Source organism: Lithobates pipiens, unplaced genomic scaffold (assembly GCF_037356315.1).
Source record: "Lithobates pipiens isolate NorthernLeopardFrog02 unplaced genomic scaffold, aLitPip1_a1.2 Scaffold_16, whole genome shotgun sequence".
NCBI classification, from domain to species: domain Eukaryota; kingdom Metazoa; phylum Chordata; class Amphibia; order Anura; family Ranidae; genus Lithobates; species Lithobates pipiens.
This window is the reverse complement of record NW_027507748.1, coordinates 207,653,410-207,677,686: the sequence shown is the minus strand read 5'-3', so window position 1 is coordinate 207,677,686 and position 24,277 is coordinate 207,653,410. Positions and strand designations below refer to the sequence as shown.

At 43.9% G+C, this 24,277-nt stretch overlaps 1 protein-coding gene across 2 annotated transcripts in view; it reads right to left on the bottom strand.

Annotated features, from left to right (window-relative positions):
- Positions 1 to 22,078, bottom strand: part of THEMIS2 (thymocyte selection associated family member 2) — a 169,416-nt gene extending 147,338 nt beyond the window's left edge. For both annotated transcript variants that reach the window (XM_077480939.1, XM_077480940.1), the window contains exon 1: positions 21,871 to 22,078. In XM_077480939.1, coding sequence (XP_077337065.1) covers positions 21,871 to 21,976 — 106 coding nt within the window. In that variant the 5' untranslated portion in view covers positions 21,977 to 22,078. The remainder of the gene's footprint in view (positions 1 to 21,870) is intronic.
- Between the last annotated feature and the right edge of the window lie 2,199 nt (positions 22,079 to 24,277).

Genomic DNA, 24,277 nt, shown 5'->3' with positions numbered 1-24,277 from the left:
CAACAGTCATGAGCTGAAAATTGTGTGTGATTGATGAACCAAAAACGAAAACTATGTCCCTTTTTCATACACAGGAAAGCCTCAGCCAGGCTGTGGAAAGTGGCAGCCAGGAGGTGGCAGGGGTAAGTGGCAGCCAGGAGGTGGCTGGGCCCAAGTAGCCTGGCCAAATCCCAGGTCCCTCCCCTTGACCTGCCACAAAAAAGTGCCAGAAAGAGGAGTAACCTGAAAGAGGCAACAATTGGCCTATTTCTGAAGGCTACCACTCAAGAAACCAGTCCAGTGTTCAAGCGGACTATGCCTACATGACAGCATGCAAAATGCTAGAAACAGAGGAGGGACAACACCTTTTATGTGAGGAAGTCATCTTGCCAGCCCTAAATACTGGGGACACCAGACCTTTCCCCTTTTTATAAATATGGGGTTGAGGGGCGAACTCACAAGCCAAAGCCACGTTTGTGAGTTCAACCATGGTCCTCCTCCTCTCCCTCCTCCACCTCCTATCACACCTCCAACCCTAGAGCCACAGCCTGGAAAGAAGCATCTAAGGAATACAAGAGAGTGATGGCCTGGGTTCAGTCTGGTCTGGCAAAAGATGCATGCTGTTGTATGACCACAGCCTGGGAACATATATGTCATCTGCTGCTGTTCCTGATCTCTTGTAGTCCTGGACTGGATTGTGCTCACTATTATAAGGACTCCTCAGGCCACCAATTTTGACTGTAAAATAATTGATGTGTGCCCTGAGGTACAAAGGCTTCGCAAATTTCACCAGTTTCTCCAGCATTGCCTTTCTCTTTATTTTGTTATAGCTATTTATTTTTCACAAATACTTGGCTATGTGTTTTACTTCAAAAAGGACAGTTTGTTTGTGAGTAGGCAGGTACATTTCAAAAATACAATGTCAAATTAACAAGGGACACCAACCAACCTCCTTGAGGTAAAAAAATACAATATAATAATGATGTTGTGGTAACTTGACACACAAAACGAGAAATAATATTATGAAGAGCACTAGAAAAAAAAAAATCATATCTTGATAAAAAAAAAAACTTTATTATGGAGAGCTGATGAAAAACAAAATTTATATTATTCATAAGATTATGACAAATAATAAGTAAATCAGTTTGTGAGAACTTTGTGTGACTATGAGCAGCAAAACAACTTAATTCTTCTAGCATTATAAAGAAGAGAATGCGCTGCATTAAAAGATTTCAAAATTTGCAGCGTGACGAATGTGCTACCTCCATTATGAATGGTAGTTTTACCAGATCGAGCGCTTCTGTGTCGTAATTTATTCTGAGCATGCGTGGCACTTAGTGAGTCGGAATTGTCTACACATGATCAAAATTTACGCAAACAGATTTTGTTGTTGGAAAATTTGAGAACAAGATCTCAAATTTTGTGTGACGGAAATACTGATGGAAACTGTCCCACGGTCGGAATTTCCGACAACAAGCTCAGATCGCACATTTGCTGTCAGAAAGTCCAACCGTGTGTACGTGGCATTAGTGTTTTGAAGAATACAAGTGAGTCTGTGGTTGACCATATTCCAGTTAAAGCATTTGTAACCCTAAAAAAAAAAGAAAAATCCTGTTCCTTTAACCACTTCCTGTGCGGCCTATAGCAAAATGACGGCTAGGCGGGGGTTCAGTTATCCTGACTGGATGTCATATGATGTCTTTCGGGATAACTGCCATGGGTCTGATGCACTGCTACACCGATCTCAGTAAAGAGTCTCTGACAAATCACAATGTAAACAGGAAGAGCCATTTATCATAGAGGAGAGCTGATCAGTGCCTCTCCTGACTGGAGAGGTCTGTGCTAATTGTTTATCAGCGCAGCCCCCCACGGATGCCTGCCCAGGACCACCAGGGATGCCGCTGGGACCACCAGGTATGGCCACTACACAGTGCCACTAGGTATGCCACCCTAGACAACCAGGGATATGCCAATCAATGCCCAGGCAGCTGCCAATCAGTGCCCATTAAAAAATGACTGCCAGTGCCATCAGTGATGTCTATCAGTGCCGCCTATCATTGCCCATCAGTGCCCATCAGTGCTGCCTATCAGTGCCACCCATAAGTACCCATCAGTGCAGCCTTTCAGTGACCATCAGTGTCACCTATCAGTGCCCATCAGTGCCCATGATGCCACCTATGAGTGCCCACCAATGCAGCCTATCAATGCCCATCAGTGCTACATATTAGTGCCACATATCAATGCCGCCTATCAGTGTCCATCATCAGTGCCCATCAGTGCAGCTTATCAGTGTCCATCAGTGAAGGAGAAAACTTACTTTTTTACAAAATTTTATAATAGAAACAAAGAAAAACTTTTTTTTTCCAAGGTCTTTTTTTATTTGTTTAGCAAACAATAAAAACCACAGAGCTGATCAACCAAAAGATAACTCTATTTGTGGGAACAAAATGATAAAAATTACAGCAGTACAGCAGTGGTGGTGCGTCCATAAAGGGCACAAGAGCGCCGCCCCCTCTCCTGTCACTCGCTCTCTAGTTCCGTATGCCCCTGTTGAAGACCAATGGTGTCGAAACGCGCCGGGAAGCATATGTTTTATTTTGTGATCACCTTTTAATTTTGTACATCATATATTTTTTCAATAAACCTACCGTTTTTTTTTTGATCTGCACTATCCGGAGCCCCCTCTTGTTTTTTCTTTTTCCATATGTTTCCATATGTTACTCATACGAGTTTGTATCTGAAATCCAAGTTTGGATATGCCTGGTTCTTGAAATACTATCCTTTCCTGGAACTTGGAGACTACCGGACGGTGGTTGTTGTGAATACCTACCTCTATCCGTGATCCGGGACGGTCAAACGAGGACTACACACCGGGATCCTTCCTATTGGAGGCCAGAGAATAACCTTCGGTGAATATATCCAACACCATTGGTAATGCCGCGTACACACGATCGAATTGTATGACGTACTTAGTCTGTTGAAACGCATTTCAACGGACAATCCGCTCGTGTGTGGGCTTCAGCTGACTTTTTCAGCGTGAAGTCCGGAGTACTAAGAAGGTCGGTTTGCACACCAATCTTCCCGTCGTACTTTGGTTTCAGCGGACAATACGTTCGTCAGTATGCTAGTCCAACGGACTAAGAATGGCGCATGCCCAGAAAGGATTTACAGGGCGGAAGCGTTCTGTCTTGTAAAACTAGTGTTCGTATTGAAGCTAGCATATTCGTCATGCTGCTAATTTTGTGATCTTTTAATATAGCACATTCTTTTCTTCTTCATAATGCGAGAAAAGTGAACTTGCTTTGCTGCTTATATTCACACAGAGTTATCACAAATGTCTTTATTCATCCTCATCTTATGATTAATATTCCAATTCGAGAATAAATAAAAAAAAAAATAACCGACGAATTAAGCTGAAGTCTGAAAAGTGCGAATCGTCTCTAACCAAACTTCTACTAACGCAAAGTCAGCAGAAGGAGCCCAAAGGGTGCTTTGCTGTGTCTTGGACTTCCTATTTCTAGTCCCGTCATATGTGCTGTACGTCATCTCGCAAGCTTTCGTCGGACTGTTTGTGTATCCGTGTGTGGCCAAGTCAGTTCGGTAGAAAGTCCGCCGGATTGTCCGCCGGATTGTATGACGGACTAAGTATGTCATACAATTCGATCGTGTGTACGCGGCATAAGAGTACCCATCTTACATTTATAGAAGGTTCTCATATAAACATTGTGACAGACCTAGCTGGGACCGAGGCTCTTGAGGGGACTTAATGCGAGCCTCTTGCCTTGTGATTATGGGCCCTCGCATTCGGGGGAATGGTGCTCTTTGAACATCGTTTCATGCAAATACAAAGATTGTTGCTGTTGGTCCCTCATCTTGTATCCTCGATGAGAAGATCTTTTTTCCCCTATTCAGCACGATAAGAGGTCATTTTCATAGAAAGACGAACTGACGTTAGTTTCTCGTTAGCACTCATGGTTACTATGTTGCACAATAACTGTTCATGATATGCAGTTTTATTATGCACTGTATTGCACAATAATTTCTTATGATATTTGGCTTTGTTTGCACTGTATTGCACAATAACTGTGTGAACATTCTTTCAGTACTTATTCATTTTCTCATTTTTGTTCACCCACATTAATTGTTTTCATGATCCTAGCACTACACTATTTATTTTATATCCTGTTTTGACTTTGCATGTTAGAAGTGATAGCTGCTGATTTCGTTATAGTAGCGCAGTGTTTTTCCCTTCACTTAGATTACTACAAGCGCCTCAAGAATGGGACAGTCAACTTACCATCATGGAACTGTGGAAAGCATGGGCTTTGTCTTTATTGCAGGTGATGTGTTGTGAACACATCATGAAACCATTCCCCATGTGAAATCTTACAGGAGACCAGGAAATGATTAATTACAGGTTGTTCCCGGGCACGCAGGGTTGTGGAAAATGCATTTGGCATCCGGGCCAATAATTTTCGACTCTTTCTTACAACCGTTTCTCTTGGGCTATACAAAATTGACTCACTTGTACTTTTCTGTTGTGTCCTTCACATATATCTCCAGAGACATGCTCAGGGGTACATGACATCTGTTCCATATGAATGAGACCCAGATATTCCTGCAGCAGTGCCTGGGAGTAGTATTAATGGAGAAAGTCAGGATCGCATAGAGGTACTCACTCCCCCAAACAGTGGACATCCCAGATATCCCACACAAAATGCCTGGCAATGCAGACTGGATTACATGGAGTATTTTGTTGGCAGGAGTTCATTGCCCTGGCAGGATGACATCTATAGATGACTTGACTACATGCAAAAAAAATTTCAAGTTCTATTGTCAGGCAGTTTACTGATTAGTGTTCAATAAACGATTATGTGTTTTTGCAGTATAATTGTCTTCACTAAATATATTAGCACATAGCTGTGTAATTCTGTTGTGAGAAGAATGCCCAAACACTTTTCCCAATGTATGCAGCAAGTGAGCAGAAAAGCAAGGATGTTAAATTGCTATACTCATTCTAAGGCTGGATTCACACCTATGCAGTTTTAGTGCTTTTTGCATTTTGCAGATTTGCACTACAGAACGTGTTCCATAGGAAACCATGTTAAATGGACTGCAGTGCAAATCTACAAAATGCTAAAAGGAACTAAAACTGCATAGGTGTGAATCCAGCCTAATACAGTATCTTAAAGGTGTGAATGAAAATCTGGTCCCTCTAATTACATCCTTGGATTAAAGTATGCATAAAACCTATTAGGCTACCTGGCAGTTTGATTAGCCAGCTTTGATTAGCCAGCCCCAACAAAAATGTGAAAGTTTGGCAAGTCTGGTTGGACAATTCCTCCTCTACTGTCTAGAGATATGGTTTTAATGCCCTGTTTATTGCGGTCATTGTTTAATTTTGTTTACTTTGACAATGTATGCAGGAAGCGGGCAGAAAAGCAAGGATGTCAAATTGCTATGCACATTCTAATACAGTATCTTAAAGGTGTGAATGAAAATCTGGTCCCTCTAATTACATCCTTGGATTAAAGTATGCATAAAACCTATTAGGCTACTTGACACTTTGATTAGCCAGTTTTTAATTCACACCTGGAATTCACCAAAAATTTCCAAATATTTGTGCCCCCCCCCCCCCCCCCCCAAAAAAAACCCACACGTTATGATCACACACAAACTATTAAAGAGTTTTATGAAACAATGAACTACACAAGATTTGTAAATCAGGCACAAGGTTTATTGGGTTTATTGCACAGAAAATTTGTACATGGAAAAGCAACATTTAAAAAAACTGAAGTTATCGTCAACAATGCGACATCATAATGTTATACATTTTGATTGATCCTGTCATTTAACCAAAGTCTTGTCATACAAATATGTCATAAAGTAATGACATCCAAATAATACCATGATGGCTTGTTTCAGTTAAATCGCAGAGAATGATTGTTATGCGCAAGAAAATGTGAAATATCACCGATTGTCAGTTGAAATGTATTAAGCATGGCTTCTGAGTCATTATGGATTGCTGGTTACAGTTTTGCAAACATGCATCACCACAAATTCACACATTGCTGTTTCCAGCTGTCTAAACACAACCCTGACATAATTGTCCCTTTAAGCATGCACAGTAAAGTGTGAAAAAATGTAAATATAATAGCACTTTCCTTGTGCTGTTTCAGCCCTTGCATCCTCTGCATTCGCAAGGAAATCCCATGGTGATCCTGACTTATGCGATTTTGATGTGGTTCACCCTGCAAAAGCGCTGTGGGTTGAGATGCGTGTTGCCAGTAAAAATAAACCACAGCCTGGCACGTCTTATAATACCCTGTTTCCCAGAAAATAAGATCTAGCGTGATTGTCGTGATGGCTGCAATATAAGCCCTACCCCCCAAATAAGCCCCAGTTAAAGTCCTTGTAGGTCTTATTTTCAGGGTAGGGCCTATTTTCGGGAAAACAGGATAGGGCTTATTTGGGGGGTAGAGCTTATATTGCAGCCATCACCGACAATCACGCTAGGTCTTATTTTCGGGGAAACGGGGTAGCAGTGTGATTTGGCTGAGGGAGTTTGTGGGTGCAGAATAAGCTGCAAATTCAGCACCTGCAACCAGCCGGAACAGTGTGGGGAGGTTGGAACCTAGCCTTTAAGGTGCCGTCAAAAAAATAACCGTGCGTATTTGTCAAAGACATTATTAAAATTGTTATAAAAAAGTAAGCCACATACATAAGCAGGGGGTGCCCCAAAAAAATGTGAACGTTTGGCAAGTCTGGTTGGACAATCCCTCCTCTACTGTCTAGAGATATGGTTTTAATGCCCTGTTTATTGCAGTCATTGTTTAATTTTGTTTACTTTGACAATGTGTGCACTGAAGGTATGTACATTTAGGGTTGCCACCTGTACGGGATTCACCCGGACAGTCCGGGTTCTGAATCATCTGCCCGGTTTTCAGACTGCCTGAAACCCGGACAGACCATTCTGGCAGGGGGGAGCTTCATTAGAATACATGCCACGTGGAGACAGTCACAGCAGCAACAGTATCATTACTTCTCAATAAATACACACACTGAGCTTTTATGTGTGTGTGTATTGAGAATCTGAAGATCCTTTCTGCCCCCCTCCAGGCTCCTGCAGGGTCTCAATTATCTCTGTTCCCCCCTCTGCAATCACTAGTGCCGTGGTCTGGAAGAAGGGGGAGGCGGAGCGGAGGAGATCACTGGAGCTGCTGTCGGGCTTTTGCTCATCAAGAGGTGAGCCGACTTTTTATTTTACTAAGCAAAGTTCCAGGAGGGTTTCTTTTATGAAGGTTTAAGAATCAGAAGAGATAGCAGTGAGTGTGGGGGGAGGGGGGGAAGAGTCTGCAGTCCAATCACAGTATCTCCCAAGCAGCTCACTTATCTATGTATACAAACTTCCCCATCCTCTGTCCGGATTATGTGATGTCATTTATGGCCATTCACTTAACCCCCTGTGTATGTGGTGAGTTTACACCCCTGATAGTCCAGACTCAGAGCCTGGATAACACGGGATATATGAATGGTCATACATTACCTCCCCATCATCTGTACATACAGAGTGCTGGGGGCAGCATCTTATAACACATTGTTTTCATTGACTAGTATTGTTGTGTATATTTTAATACATGACCACAATAGCTTTTAAAAAAAACTATAGACATCCCTATCTGACCACTTCTCAGCCCCCAACTACCCCCCAGCTTATATTACCCCCAGACCACTTCATACAGACATCACTCCAAGCTGCTTACTACCCCCCAGCTGAGGAACTTCATTCCATAGTCACCCCACAGACACTGCAAGAAATCCCTCCCCATACTGCCCCCATCATACCCTCTGCACCCCTCTCCTGTAAATACTGCCTCCATTATACCCTCCACGCTCCTCTCCTGTACATACTGCACCCATTATACCCTCTGCACCCCTCTCCTGTACATACTGCCCCCATCATACCCTCTGCACCCCTCTCCTGTACATACTGCCCCCATTATACCCTCCACACTCCTCTCCTGTACATACTGCACCCATTATACCCTCCACACTCCTCTCCTGTACATACTGCACCCATCATACCCTCTGCACCCCTCTCCTGTACATAGTGCCCCCATTATACCCTCCACACTCCTCTCCTGTACATACTGCCCCCATCATACCCTCTGCACCCCTCTCCTGTACATACTGCCCCCATCATCCCCTCCACACTCCTCTCCTGTACATACGGCCCCATCATACCCTCCATACTCCTCGCCTGTACATACTGCCCCATAGTACCCTCCGCACTCATCTGCTGTACTTACTGCCCCCATCATACCCTCCACACTCCTCTCCTGTACATACTGCACCCATCATACCCTCCACACCCCTCTCCTGTACGTACTGCCCCCATCATACCCTCCACACTGCTCTCCTATACATACTGCACCCATCATACCCTCCACACTCCTCTCCTGTACATACTGCCCCATCATATCCTCTGCACCCCTCTCCTGTACATACTGCCCCCATCACCCCCTTTACACTCCTCTCCATACCGCACCCATCATACCCTCCACACTCCTCTACTGTACATACTGCCCCCATCATACCCTCCACATTCCTCTCCTGTACATACTGCACACATCATAGCACTCCTCTCCTGTACATACTGCCCCCATCATACCCTCCACACTTCTCTCCTGTACATACTGTCCCCATCATACCCTCTGCACCCCTCTCCTGTACATACTGCACCCATCACCCCCTCCACACTCCTCTCCTGTACATACTGCCCCCATCATACCCTCCACACTCCTCTCCTGTACATACTGCACCCATCATACCCCCTGCACTCCTCTCCTGTACATACTGCACTCATCAAACCCTCCACACTCCTCTCCTGTACATACTGCCCCCATCATACCCTCCGCACTCCTCTCCTGTACATACTGCCCCCATCATACTCTCCACACTCCTCTCCTGTACATACTGCCCCATCATACCCTCCACACTCCTCTCCTGTACATACTGCCCCATCATACCCTCCATACTCATCTCCTGTACATACTGCACCCATCATACCCTCCGCACTCCTCTCCTGTACATACTGCACTCATCATAGCACCCCTCTCCTGTACATACTGCCCCATCATACCCTCCACACTCCTCTCATGTACATACTGCCCCCATCATACCCTCCACACTCCTCTCCTATACATACTGCCCCCATCATGCCCTCCACACTCCTCTCCTGTACATACTGCACCCATCATACCCTCTGCACCCCTCTTGTACATAATGCACCCATCATACCCTCCACACTCCTCTCCTGTACATACTGCCCCATTATACCCTCTGCACCCCTCTCCTGTACATACTGCCCCCATCATACCCTCCACTCTCCTCTCCTGTACATACTGCCCCCATCATAGCACTCCTCTCCTGTACATACTTCCCCCATCATACCCTCCACACTTCTCTCCTGTACATACTGCCCCCATCATACTCTCCACACTCCTCTCCTGTACATACTGCACCCATCATACCCTCCACACTCCTCTACTGTACTTACTGCCCCATCATACCCTCCGCACTCCTCTCCTGTACATACTGCCCCCATCACCCCTTCATACTCCTCTCCTGTACATACTGCACCCATCATACCCTTCACACTCCTCTCCTGTACATACTGCCCCCATCACCCCTTCACACTCCTCTCCTGTACATACTGCCCCCATCCTACCCTTCACACTCCTCTCCTGTACATACTGCCTCCATTATACCCTCTGCACCCCTCTCCTGTACATACTGCCCCCATCACCCCTTCACACTCCTCTCCTGTACATACTGCCCCCATCATACCCTCTGCACCCCTCTCCTGTACATACTGCCCCCATCACCCCTTCACACTCCTCTCCTATACATACTACACCCATCATACCCTCCACACTCCTCTCCTGTACATACTGCCCCCATCACCCCTTCACACTCCTCTCCTGTACATACTGCCCCCATCATACCCTCCACACTCCTCTCCTGTACATACTGCCCCATCCTACCCTTCACACTCCTCTCCTGTACATACTGCCACCATCATACCCTCCACACTCATCTCCTGTACATACTGCTCCCATCATACCCTCCACACTCCTCTCCTGTACATACTGCCCCCATCACCCCCCCCCCCCTCCCCAGAAATGTTATTTAATCACAAAACTATATGTATAGTTTAAACAACATAAAAAAATGCTGTTTATTACAATGTACAGTGGTAATGAATTTAATGTACTATAAAAAAAAATATTTGCCGTGTGCTGCTAAAGTGTTCGGGTTTGGCTTGAAGAAAAGGTGGCAACCCTATGTACATTGCCATCATGAATTCTCTTACAGTCAAGATTTAATTCTTGGACAATCTCTCTTTTAGCCATAGGATCTGAGACCAGCTCAGCTTCTCTCACATGTGCTTGATGGTTGTATGGTACATATTCTGGGGCCTGACATGCTTTACGTCTATTATCCCAAATCCTTTGGGATTGATTTGTATGCAGGAGGGTGGAGTCTCACATGAGATGGGATTGTCTGGAATGAGAGGGGGGGGGGGGGGTAATGTTTTTGTATGTGCTTGTTGTTGGGGCCTATTTTTGAGCGCTGCAAGGCTGAAGTTGTGTTTGTAACTTTATATTAAAATCAATAAACAGAAGGCTGCAAAAAAAAAAAAATTATTGTTATAACTGAAAAACAAAAACACAAACTGATCAACAAAAAGCATTGCAAGGTTATCTTTTTTGCAACGTCACAAATATAAACATATCTTTAAATTACAATCCATATTGTCTACATGCTGCAGCAGAGGGAGATATATAATCAGATGATGTGCGCACATGCACATCTTCCAGCTCCAAAATTGAACCCGCCAGCCTTTCTTGGGGTCTTCGACAGTGCTGCACTTTTTTTCAACTTCAGCTTTTTCCCTATGAAATAGATCATTAAAGACAGATTTAAATTTAATGTATACAGCATGACAGGCACATTCACAGTTATACATCATATGACATAGGAAAACAGGGTAGCAGACAATATACACCCCCAAAAGAAAACAAAGGCACATGCACAATGATATAACATGAGTAGGGAAAAGTTTGCAAGCAACGATAGAAAATAAAATAACATGAAAAAAGCAACCTACTCACTTTTTCTAATAGTCTCTTGAAATTGCAGCAGTTGGTCATGCTGCCGATATTTCAAATCTGCTTTCTCAGTTGGTCTTTTGAATGTTCCAAACCATGCTTGCATCTGAGGACTTCAACCACATTGTCCAGGATATGGTCCTTCCGGATATTGGGCCTTTCATAATGTGCTGGCTTGCCATCATAGTGATGTTTCTCTAGGAGGTTTACCATCCCAACCATCTCGCTTACCATGGATGTTGCCTTCACTTTTCAGTTTTCTCTCCCACTATGCTTGTTTGCAGGAGTTCAGTGCTCCTCCATGTTGGCCATTACATCCATCCTCATTGCAGTTTTCCTTCTGTCGCTGACAGCGACCAGCGTGCACGTACACACAGGTGCGCAAGACATCATACAGGGGTGGGGGGATGAACGCATGCCTAGTACACAAAACCCCAACTGTCTGTTTTGTGCCAGATCTATTCATGGAAGGATTCACCTCGTGGCATCGATCCTAGAATTCTACTGGGTGAGCATTCCGATCCACAAAAGATCAGTGGCAATGTTTTCATCTTATGTTATGTTGCAGCCTAGCACTTTTTGATTTCTGATAGCCTTGCATGTGACTTCTGGCCTTGTGTTTCATGCATAGAAATGTTGTGGTGTTTAAAGCACCTCAGTAGATATTTCCCCAGTAGATATTAAGATGTTTTATTTATCAGACTAGTTTTTTCATGTTGTCAGAAAGGGATGTCATTGTTGGGGCAATGTAAGGTGTGCATGTTTGCAGCAGACCTTATGTACTACTACTGCCACATTTCTCAATGCTTTATTAAGGTTAACACTTTTGTTTTCGCAAACTTTTTAAAGTGTAATGATGTGCAACATAGCTGAATTTGCATTTTATTAGGAATCATGACAGTTAAATTCGCATTCCCTGATTTTCCTCCTGCAACTTATTGACATATATATGCAGATACCGTGCTTGTAGTAGATAAAATCAAAGGAATACTCCAACTGGAATAACAGACACAAGGCTCTAACTAAACCATCTGAACTATGCAAATCAATTTGCATGGCTGTGGACATTAACTATATTCAGAACAAAATAGCAAATCTGAGAACCTTATTTAAGAGGGAACTCAATAAGCCCTTGTACACACGGTCGGACATTCTGACAAACAAATCCGTTGGATTTTGTCCGACGGATTTTGTCTGAAACTGTTGCATACACACGGTCAGACAAAGTTGTCAGAAAATCCGATTGTACATAACGTGATGACGTTATTTCATTACGAAGGGACTACGTTCAGGCTGGTAGCCAATAGCTTTGGTCTAGGAATTTGATCTGAGCATGTGTGGCACTTTGTCCGTCGGAGTAGGCTACACATGATCAGAGTATGTCCAATCGGAGCATTTTGTCTGAAGATTTTACCGGCAAGTTAGAAAAGTTGGTCCGTCGGATATTCCGACGTAAACAGTCCGATGGAGACCACGCACAGTCGGAATATCCGACAAAACGGTCCGATAGGACACATTCTAAGGTCCACCATTCACAAAGTCTGGAGCAGGAGCAGATAAAGTCTATGTTCCAAGACTCTGGTATTTTGAAAGCCTTGCGATTTCACACAGAATAGGTGGATGCCAGAGCTTCAATCTGTACTCTTCCATCCACCTCAGCAGCTCCTGGAGACTCAATGCCTCCTGAAATGCAGTTTGAGGACATGGAGGACTACTACAGGTAATGATCAGTGGCGGGTGGTAAATTTTTTTGGAGAGGGGGCAGCAAACAATCCACCTGCCGCCTACTCCCGGTTGGTAGGTCGGGTCACAGGCACTCCTCGGTCGGTCAATTGGTCACCAGCTCCGCACTTACCCCATCTAGGTCATAGATAACGCTTCCTATGTGTGGCAGGCAGTGGCTTCACTCTGTGTCTCCTCCTCCTGGGCTTCCCAAAAGCTTGCCCTGCATCTCCTCCCTCTTCAATTGCCAAAAGGATCCCTTCTGCTCTCGGCCAATCAGGTGACGTGTCTCAGGATTGTCTGGGATCAGAATCAGGAAAACAATAGCGAATAATATATCGCTAATGTCACACAACTGGGTGCGCTCGTGGTGCAGTGTGAGCCCACCCTTTTTTGAAGCCAATTAAAGCCTCAGGCTCTAATCATGTGCTTCTAAAAAAAACATTGGAATAAATGCAGGCGCCCTGCATGTAGATTAGGGGCCGGGCGCATGGATTAGAGGGCAATGGGCCGCCACTTGTGAGGATATTGTAGTGACCTTGACATTCATTGTTGTTCTGAATATGTTGATTCCTCACAAATAGGCCATGCATACTATGTTTTTATGGAACATCTATTAACATTGATTTTTTTTTACTTTATAACTCAAAATGTGGACTGCATTTTGTGCAATATATTATCTATAGACTTAGTATTTACGTTTTCCATACTACCCACAGGAAGCAGAAGCTGCAGCCATTGGCTACAAATGCTGATCGAATGCTGGCTTTACCATTCAACTAGCAAGACCTACTACAACTACAACTACAATTCAGCTAGCAAGACCATTCAACGGCATCAGCTTCTGTTGAATGGATATTGGTAAATATGTACCAAAATTCAGGTGTTTTTTGCTGAACCGGCCAAGTTTCAGGATGTGGATACTCTGCTTTAGGTCACTGTATTCACTAGGGATGTTGTGTATACACTGAGTCTGATTTACTAAAGGAGTAGAAATTTTCTGAATAGGTTTTCTTCAATTATACAATAATGGTAAATGAAAAAATAAACAGGGATATGCTTTTAACATGACTGGATAATTTAAGTAATTATTTACACAATTTGCTATTTCTTTAGTAAACTGCCTGTATCATTGTGCCTTATTATATGCTCAGAGGCTTACCTAGGGTCTCCAGCACCCTTGGTGAGAATTTCTATTCGCTCCTCCTTTCACATCTGCCCCACTGCTTTACACCCCATGCTTTTCTTCCCCAACACTGTACCTCCTGCACATCTGTCTCACCTCTGTACCCCCCTGGTCTTCAGCCCCACCTCTGTACCCCCCCCCCCCCTGGTCTTCTACCCCACCACTATAAAGCATGCTGGGACTTGTAGCCCTATTACAGGCTGTAATGCTCCTTCAGAGCATAGTGGGACTTTTAGTTCTATCATAGGCTGCTATGAAAGTGCAGAGCATGCTGGCAGTTGTAGTTCTATCACAGGCTGCAAGAGAGGTGCAGAGCATGCTGGGACATATAGTTATATCACAGGCTGCAAGAGAGGTGCAGAGCATGCTGGGACATATAGTTCTATCATAGGCTGCAAGAGAGGTGCAGAGCATGCTGGGACATGTAGTTCTATCATAGGCTGCAGGAGAGGTGCAGAGCATACTGGGACTTGTGGTTCTATCATAGGCTGTAAGAGAAGTGCAGCGCATGCTGAGACTTGTAGTTCTAGCACAGCCACCCAGTAACCTATACTACACTGAAAGTGCAGAGCATTCATGCTTGGACCTGTAGTTCTATCACAAGCTGCAATAGAGGAGCCATGCATGCTGGAGCTTCTAGACCTATCACAGGCTGCAATGATCCTGCAGAGTATAGTGGAACTTTTAGTTCTATCACAGGCTGCAAGAGAGGTGCACAGCATGCTGGGACTTGTAGTTCTAGCCCAGTCACAGTGGAACCTAGGCTATAATGAAAGTGCAGTGCATTCATGCTGGGACCTGTAGCTCTATCACAGGTTGCAATAGAGGAGCAAGGCATGCTGAAACTTTTAGTCCTATCACAGGCTGCAATGGAGGTGCACAACATGCTGGGACCTGTAGTCCTATCACAGGTTGCCATGGAGGTGCAGAACATGCAGGGACCTGTTGTTCTATCCCAGTCTGCACCGTATGAACAGGCTGTAAATCGATTTAGTTTCCTCCTTCCCAATCCCAGCCACTCTCTCCCCCTCCTCCCCATCTATCTATAAAGCATAGAAAAGTTTGCACAGACCTGAAGTCAGCACGTGTTCCTGCCCCCCCTCCTCTTGTGTGTGTATACAGAGCTGAATGAGAAGGGGGAGGAGACAGCTTTGTTCTGCTGTGTATGTGAAACAGGCTGCAAGGATGGGAGACATGTATCTGAAGCATGTGAGGTGAAGTGATTGCGGGCTGTGTGTGTGAAAACAAGTTAAAAGAGCATTAGAACACTGCCAATATGTGCCCCTCCACCTCGGACTGCGCTCCTGGTGGGTGCCAGTCTGGCCAACCTCTTGGTACGCCCCTGTATCTGCTTGTATATGTATTGTAAGGTTCACTGATTCGCATTCTTTTCTGCAAAAATAGCATGATTAATGTGCAGTTTCACTTAATGGAGCCACCATTCCCTTAAGGTTTCTATACTATCTTTTATTGGGATGCCCAGGACTTAAGTTGGGACATAAGGGAGGGTTTACACTGTGCTAGATAGCCTCACAATACAGAATGCCAAGCATGCAGTGATTAGGACTGGCTAGAGGCAGGCAGAACCAGATTCAGTTATCCAAGCAAGGGTCAGGGCAGGCAGCAATCATAGAGTAACCTGTTATCCAGGTTAGGGATCAGTAACAGCACCCTGACTCTGCTACTTAATGCCTACCTGTGTATGACCCTGGACAGGCTTGTGACCACGTCTCCTCTTCCAATCATTATGACTTTAGCTTACAGTCAACATCTATTTACCTACCGATACCAGGTCCTGGCTACACTGTCTACCAGGTCTTCCCTCTGGGCCCTACCCTGCACTCCCACACTACCAGTGCAAAGGTTGCCTACCACAGTTGATTGTGGGATGTCTTTCTGCTGCATTGGTCACCTTCTCTGCAAATATTCTTGGCTGACCATTACTAGCCATCCAGGACTCCAAAACCTATGCTACCCTGAGCCGTACACTTCTGCTCCCACATTCAAGTGTGTTTGAACCAGAACCACAAAGGAAGCCTCTCATCTTCCCCACGGTATGTGACATCAGGCATCTTTCCTGGAAAATGTCAATGCTCAGGAGGGAGCCACTAAATGGCAGCTACGGGGAGAGAGCTGTAAGAAACAGGTGCAAGAGGAGTCTTAGAATAATAGGAGACCCAGTAACATGCTACTGTTGGAGCTAAATCTTCAACCAGGCCTAGCATACAGATCTGCAGAGAAGGTGCAAACACGATGCCAGAGACGGTAGTAATAAGTATTAAGTCCAGTATTGAGCAATGTCTGGGCAGGACCAAAACAGGTGGTTACAGTGCCAGCAATTTAGAGGAAAGGACGAAGATATTTTGTGAACTCTATATGGCAGGGATATGGAATTAGCGGACCTCCAGCTGTTGTAAAACTACAAGTCCCATCATGCCTCTGCCTCTGGGTGTCATGCTTGGGCCTGTCAGAATCTTACAATGCCTCATGAGACTTGTAGTTCTGCAACAGCTGGAGGTCCGCTAATTGCATATCCCTGCTATAGGCAGTGAAGTAAGCGCTGTGTGCTATCTTGAATTGGATGAGCCTGTCTCTTAGTGAAACAAAATGTTTAAATAGGAAATCCCAAATTTCCGACCAAACATCTCCATTTAGATCTGGGATGTCTATTAACCACCTACACCATATAGAGTCCACATCAATCAGGATGGCCATACACAGGTGATTATATAAAACAGACATTGATTTAGCCGAACAATCAAACCTGATCACTTCCTCAAGAGCTGACATAGAAATAGACACTGTGGCATGGGAGAATTGGCTATGGAAGGCATGAGATAACTGTCAATATCGAAACAAAAAAGTGTCAGGGTTGTTACATTTTGTACAGAAAATAGGAAAGTATATCAGATTGCCCTGTTCAATCAGATGTGATAACAATTTAATGTTATATTTAGTCCAGGCTTGGGGGTCTGGGAGGGAGTAAAAATGAGGTCGGATGGGATATCGCCAGAGAAGGGTATTCGGAGATAACTGTTGTAGAGAGCGGGATTATAAACTGGAGCTCACTCTTCAATCCTTAAGAGTGGTGAACATGGAAGGCGTCAGTGGATAAGGGGCTTTGGCTCCTCTTTAGAGAAGAAACTATAGGGCTTCCAGGGAAGACAGTACTGCTGCCTCTAAAACTGTTGCCATATTGGTAATATCCGGGCATAGCCACCAGTTGGCAGTGATCAATTGGGCAGCCAGGTAATATTTAAAACTGTCAGGGAGTGCCATACCTCCTTGAGAGAAAAAGTCTCATGAGGGTGGACAATTTGTAGTGGGGCAGATGGGGCCCCATGTGTTTTTTGCAATTTTTTGTTATTGAAAAATTTTGATAAAATGTTTACATATATTAACACAGGAATTTAAACTTTCAATTTTGGGCTTGCCCTTATTTTTTGCAAGTGCTGTGCTAGACTTTCAAAACATACAGTACAAGGTGACCATAGACATGAAAGGACTGTAGCTTGTTCTTACCGTTTTTGCTTGGATGTGCTGTCAAAAAGTCATGTCAATTAAGTAAAGACGGGTACACACTATCATTTTTTTTTTTTTTGTTCAACCCCGCTGGTTGAACGAAAAAAAAACTGTCAGCTCCAATACGAGGTTAGTTCAGCGATCTCCCCCACTGATCTCCCCCACTGCTCTGACAAGGAGACGTCCCCATGCCAGAACACTGATCAGCGCTTTCTGCCATTGTCTGAGAGTGCTGATCGGGAGTTGTCAGATGCTGGTTTTCCAGCATGCACGTCCTTGGACAGACTGACATCTACATGGGCCGAATGTCTAACATTTTTTTTTAACCAGCCGTTGTCTTCTTACATTCGGCCTGTGTGTACCCAGCTTTACTGCACACAGGCTATCATGGAAAATAGTAATTAGTCATGCTAGACAACATAATTTGTCTTTACAATCTCTCACTGGAACGCATTTGACAAAGATCGCCTCTCCCCGCTCCCCCATATTTTTTCTCGATACCTATAATTAAAGTGTTATTAAAGCAATAGTAAACTCCACTTTTTATCTTGTGCCTACAGATAAGCCTATATTAAAGCGGGATTCCACCCTAAAGTGGAACCTCCGCTGATCGGATCCCTCCCCCCCTCCGGTGTCACAATTGACACCTTTCAGGGGGGAGGGGGGTGGAGATACTTGTCAAACACAGGTATTTTCACCCACTTCCGGGCATAGACTCCCGTGGGAGTCTACGCCATTTCCTGCCCTGCCACGCTGTCTGCTGGGACACACACGGGTCCCAGTGACAGCGACGCACAAATTCATTTTTGGATAGAAACTTTTTCCAACCAAAAAAATAGAGAACCTGCTCCCAATCTTTTGCTGGTGGGAATTTGGCCAGCAAAAGTCCGATGGAACATACACACAGTCGCATTTTCCGACCAAAAGCTTTTGCTGGCCGAATTTCCAATATGTACACGGCATTACACTTCACCTTACAAAGAATACTCAATCACCTGCATGGAAAAAAAATGTATTTTTACTTGCACGTGAATGGATGTTGGATGTCAACAGAGCTTTACCTCATTTACTGGATCAATTGCAGAGTGAAACTGCAGTTTCAAAGTGCACAGTCTATTTACAGTCTATTTACCTTTAGTAAATCAACCCCTATATTAGCCCTGTTGTGTATGGCGATAAAGTTGAATGAATTAAATAAATGAAACTTCCTAATTATGGAATGCAATTAGAAGAGTTCATATTACAGCTGTTTATATTACATGGACTTGATGAATAGTGTACTGTTGACTTTTTCTTTGAAAAAGCTTATATTAAACTAGTTGCCGCCCACCCACCATCAAATGACGGCAGGGCGGTGCGGGTCTCATTCTGGGATGCCGTCATATGACGCCGTCCCAGAACAGCTGCCCTTGCGTGCCCGCGGGTGTGCACAGCACGCTGATTACAGCCACGCCATGTTGCTAGGACATGGCGCAACCCCGATCTCTGTAAAGAGCCTCATCCGCGGCTCTTTAACCATATGATCGGCTGTGTCCAATCACAGCCAGCCACATGTAAACACGGAGATGCCAGTAATTGTCGCTCCTCGCCTCACACTGGCAGAGTGTGTGGCGAGGAGAGCCAATCGGCAGCATCTCCTCACAGGAAACATCTACACATGTAATCAGGGCACTGATCATCAGTGCCCTGATTACAATAGCGACACCAGTGCCACAAATCCGTGCCAGCGATGAGTGCCCACCAGTGCCAGAAATCGGTGCCCACCACTGCCCACAAGTGCCACCAATCAGTGCCCATTAGTGATGCCAGTCCGTGCTGGCTATCAGTCCTGCCTATCAGTGCTGCCCATCAATGCTGTCCATCAATACCCATCAGTGTCGCCCATCAGCGCCACCCATCAATGCCCATCAGTACTGCCTATCCGTGCCGCCTATCAGTGCCCACCAGTGTTGCCTATTAGTGCCCATCAGTTCCCCCTATCAGTGCTCATCAGTGCCACCTATCAGTGCCCATAAGTGCATCATATTAGTGCCTCCACATCAGTGCCACCTAATCAGTGCCCATAAGTTCCACCTAATCAGTGCCTATCAGTGGCACCTCATCAGCGCACATCAGTAAAGGAGAAATAATACTTAATTACAAAATTTACTGACAGAAACAAAGTAAAAAAATTTTTTTTTTCTAATATTTTTTATTTTTTTTGTAAAAAATAAAAAACACAGCAGTGATTAAATACCACCAACAGAAAGCTCTATTCGTGTGAAGAAAAGGATAAAAATGTAATCTGGGTACAGTGTAGCATGACGATGCAATTGTCATTCAAAGTGCAACAGCAGCTGAAAAATGGCTTTGGTAGGAAGGGGGTATAAGTGCCCTGTAGGCAAGTGGTTAATCTTATAAAGCACATAACTTTCAGTAAACTGTGTAGTGACTAGACATATAGATCAAGGGTTTTGTTAAAGTTGTCAGCAGATATGAAAGGATCTGGTGTAGCTATTCCTGAAACAAGTGAGTATATGAGACATGTTAGTTTGCTTTTAGGGCCTAAAATGGTTATATACACTAGTAGATTATCAAATGAACATTTATACAAATATTAGTACAAGTTTTGTATGAAAATTCTCTTCAGTACATTTGATGACTTGACAAATGACACTCAAAAAGTACTTCAGAAAATGTTTGCTTTTAACATCCCAGGCTAAGACCACATTCACTGTTAGGACTTTGTTCGTTCAAGAAAAAAATTCCATCCTGCGCCTTTTCATTTTTTCATCACTTTTGTCAAAAATTTACATTGGTTTGACCACACTAAGGCTGGCCATACATTATACAATTTTCTTGTACAACTTTTACCAAACTCATATAATATGAGGTTAAACCTAAACACTGGTAACTTGTATGCAATCAGGCTAGCCCTTCTACTACGTAGTGGAAGGTAAATCTAAAGGAAATTGAACAAGAAAATTGTATAATGTATGACCAGCTTAACAATAAAAAACAAACAAATGTTTTTAAAGCAAAAGCAATAATCCCTTATCCTTGACCCTACCTATAACTTAACCTAAACAAATTCCTAATATTAGGTGGCCATACAATAGTCAAATGAAATTTGTCTAGTACAGTATATGGCCAACTTAAGTTTAGAAGTTTGTTTAGGGTAAGAGATTTTTAGGTTCAGGAATTAGAGATCAATTTACAATTTAAGGGTTTAGTTAAATATTTTTTGTTTTTACTTGTTCAAAAAGCTCTGTATTGAAAAATTGGAGTTGTACCAATACCAAATGTACCATCTAGGCTCCATCTAGGCTTGGTTTACACTGGCGAGACTTCAGCGCGGCTTACAAACCACTTCTATAATAATAATCTAATCTAATCTATGCAAGCTGCTCTGAAGTCGCCCCCAAGTAGTACAGGAACCTTTTTCTAAGATTAGAACGGTTCCATTGCACTGCATGGATCGCGACTTCTCAGGCGGCTAAGTCATCTGACAAGTCGCCCTGGTTTGGACTGAGACTTACACTACCACTATGTACACAACTGTAAATAGCATTTCTTGGATCTCTTTTAGAATATGGACTTATAAAAAGATCTCTGGTGGACGTTGGGAGCATATATATTTACGATAATGAGAGGGTGATTGTTGAAAGAGGCTGATGAGATCAAGGAAAGAATTTAGGTTGTATTGAGGATTGCATATTTTAAAGCAGGGTTAGGGCCGGTTCACACTGCAGGCGAGGCGAGGCGACACCGACTTGCCTCGCCGCGACCTGCCGCGACCTCAGCGGCGATTTGCAAATGACTTCTGTATAGAAGTCAATGCAAGTCGCCCCGAGGTCGCCCAGAAGTAGTACAGGAACCTTTTTTCTGAGTCGGAGCGACTCGAGTCGCTCCTCTCAGAACGGTTCCATTGTACAGAACGGGGGCGACTTGACAGATTGCGGCGAGGCGAGTCGTGTCGCCTCGCATCGCCCGCAGTGTGAACCGGCTCTTAGGCAACCTGCGGCCTTCCAGCTGTTGTGGAATTACATTTCCCATGAGGCATTGCAAGGCTGGTTACAATTAATTCCAGAGGCATGATGGGACTTGTAGTTCTGAAACAGGGCCTAGGTTGCCTAACCCTGTTCTAAAGAAATGTAGAAGTGCTATACTATCAGTTGACATCCCCAGTAAATGTACACAGGCAATTCAAATCATAACATAAAAAGGGATCACTAGCTCTAAACCAGTGTCTATCTTAATACTTATCATATCATTTGCTAAGCCTCTATATTTCTGTATTATACTCACTCTGCAGATAGACCCCAGAGGTGATCTGTAATATCCTTGGTAATGAAGAAAGGGACAAGGATGTAATAAAATCCTTCAAGGATACAGTATTCTCCGGATCATCCATGGTAGATAGAAAGAAAAAGTTGCTGGAATGTAGGAACAATCACATGAACTGTTTACTGAAGCGGAATAATATTTGAGCTGACTCAAACCTCAGAATGTCAATATTTCCTGTGCCAAATCAACAACTCAACAAAGTAAAACTGCAAATGAGGAACTTGGAGATGCTCTATATATGGTCCGGTATATAATGTAATAAATATTTGCAAACACTCCTATAATTCATTTAAAAATTTAATCTTGCCTAGGCTTGAAGCTAATCAATTAATAAAACTCACACAATAAACTAGATTAATAGCAAAGAGGTTAGAATTAAAAAATCTAATTTGTTATTTGAATAATAAAATAAAACATATACTTTCTTGCATTAAATATAACAAAAGTCTCCTCCGAGGAAGGCAGCCTAAATCACATGATTATTGGCAACCTGGAACATTGAGTATGTTCCAGTTTATTAGCAACTGCAGAGAGGCTGTGTCAGGAAGATGGCCGTAGGATGGGTGATCCTGCCAGTAACTGTCATGGTGGCGCCAGGCGAATCCCCGTGCGCATGTAGGACAATTGTTGGCGCCCTCTGACCTATTTAAACCTGCCACTGACACAGGCAGGTTGCTGGATTACAGCTTCCTGTGTATCTTGATTCCTGGACTTCCCAATACCGACCCGGCTTGTTATATCCGTTATCCTGAATCTCTGGCTTGATGTCCTGATCTGTGCTCCTGTCTGTCTCATCGTATTTGACCCCAGCTTGGCTGACTACTCTACTATCTCCTGCCCGCTGTGTATGACATGGCTTGTTGCTTACCCATCTCAGACTGATGCCGCTGTGTATGACCTCTGGCCTGGCTATTGACTCTGCCCCTTGTTTATCCTGCTGTTCCATCACAGCTCACCCAGCGCACCCCAGCTGCCCTCTGCTTACCAGCTTGCCCAGCAGCAGTACCGGCAACCCGTGCTCCTTTGGCCACCGTACTGCCTGTATCACTGCCAGGGGTACGTTGCACTTAGCCGCAAGGGGCGCCCTCTCAGCAATCCGGCCTCGCACCCGAGATGTGACAGTATAATCCAACCATGTCTGAAGCTGGCAGAGGTGTGTCCCCAATAGAGACTTTGTGCCAACAGGCCACTACTCTGACTCAAGCAGTCCAAAGACTACAGGAAGGTTACCTCCAGCTGGAGGGTCAGGTGCAACACTTGACAGTGCCATCTACTTCTGCAGGCTCAGGTCCATCTTCCACAAGCTCCACAGCAATGACCTAAGAACCACGAGGACCAACTCCTGAGCGATTCTCTGGTGATCGATAAAAGTTCAGGTCCTTCAAAAGTGCCTACTTACTGTTTCTGGCCTTGCAGCCCCAGACTTTTTCCACTGAGACTGTTAAAGTTGGGTTCATCATTTCCCTATTGTCCAATAAACCCCAGGCATGGGCCCACAGTTTATGGGAACAGAAAGACCCAGACATTAACATAGTGGATACATTCTTTGCAGCTATGACGCAGCTCTATGAAGATAAAAAAAAAGAAAAGTTTGTAATTTTCCTGCAACTTGTGGAAAAATATAAAATATTCCATGGACTTAACATGCCTCTCAGCAAATAGCTTGGGGTGCCTACTTTGCACAACATTTAGAAGCTTATGTCACACATCACTCACTCTTCTAACCACTTGAAGACAAAGCCCTTTCTGAAACTTTTTGTTTACATTAATAAATATTTTTTTTTGCAGGAAAATTACGGTACTTTGAACCCCCAAACATTATATATTTTTTTAAAGCAAAGGCCCTACGGATTAAAATGGTGGGTGTTTCATTTTTTTTCCCACAGAGTAATTGTGCAGCGATTTTGCAAACGCATTTTTAAAAAAAAAAACACTTTTTTTTCATTTGCACTAAATGCACTAAAGCACACTATATTGCCCAAATGTTTGACAAAATAAAAAAAGATGAACTTAGGCCGAGTACATGGATACCAAACACAACATGCTTTAAAATTGCGCACAAATGTGCATCGGTGATAAACTACATACATTTTTAAAAGCCTTTAAAAGCCTTTACAGGTTACCACAGATTTACAGAGGTGGTCTACTGCTAAAAGTACTGCCCTCGATCTGACTTTCGCATTGATACCTTACATGCATGGTGCAATTGCTGTTTACATATGACGCTAGACTGACGCTTGCGTTCACCTTTGCGCAAGAGCAGGGGGGGGGGGGGGCAGGGGTGCTTTTTTTCTTTGATTATTATTTTTTTTGCTTTTTTAAATCTTTTTTTTAAACAGTTCCTTTGCTTTTTTTATCATTTTTTTTA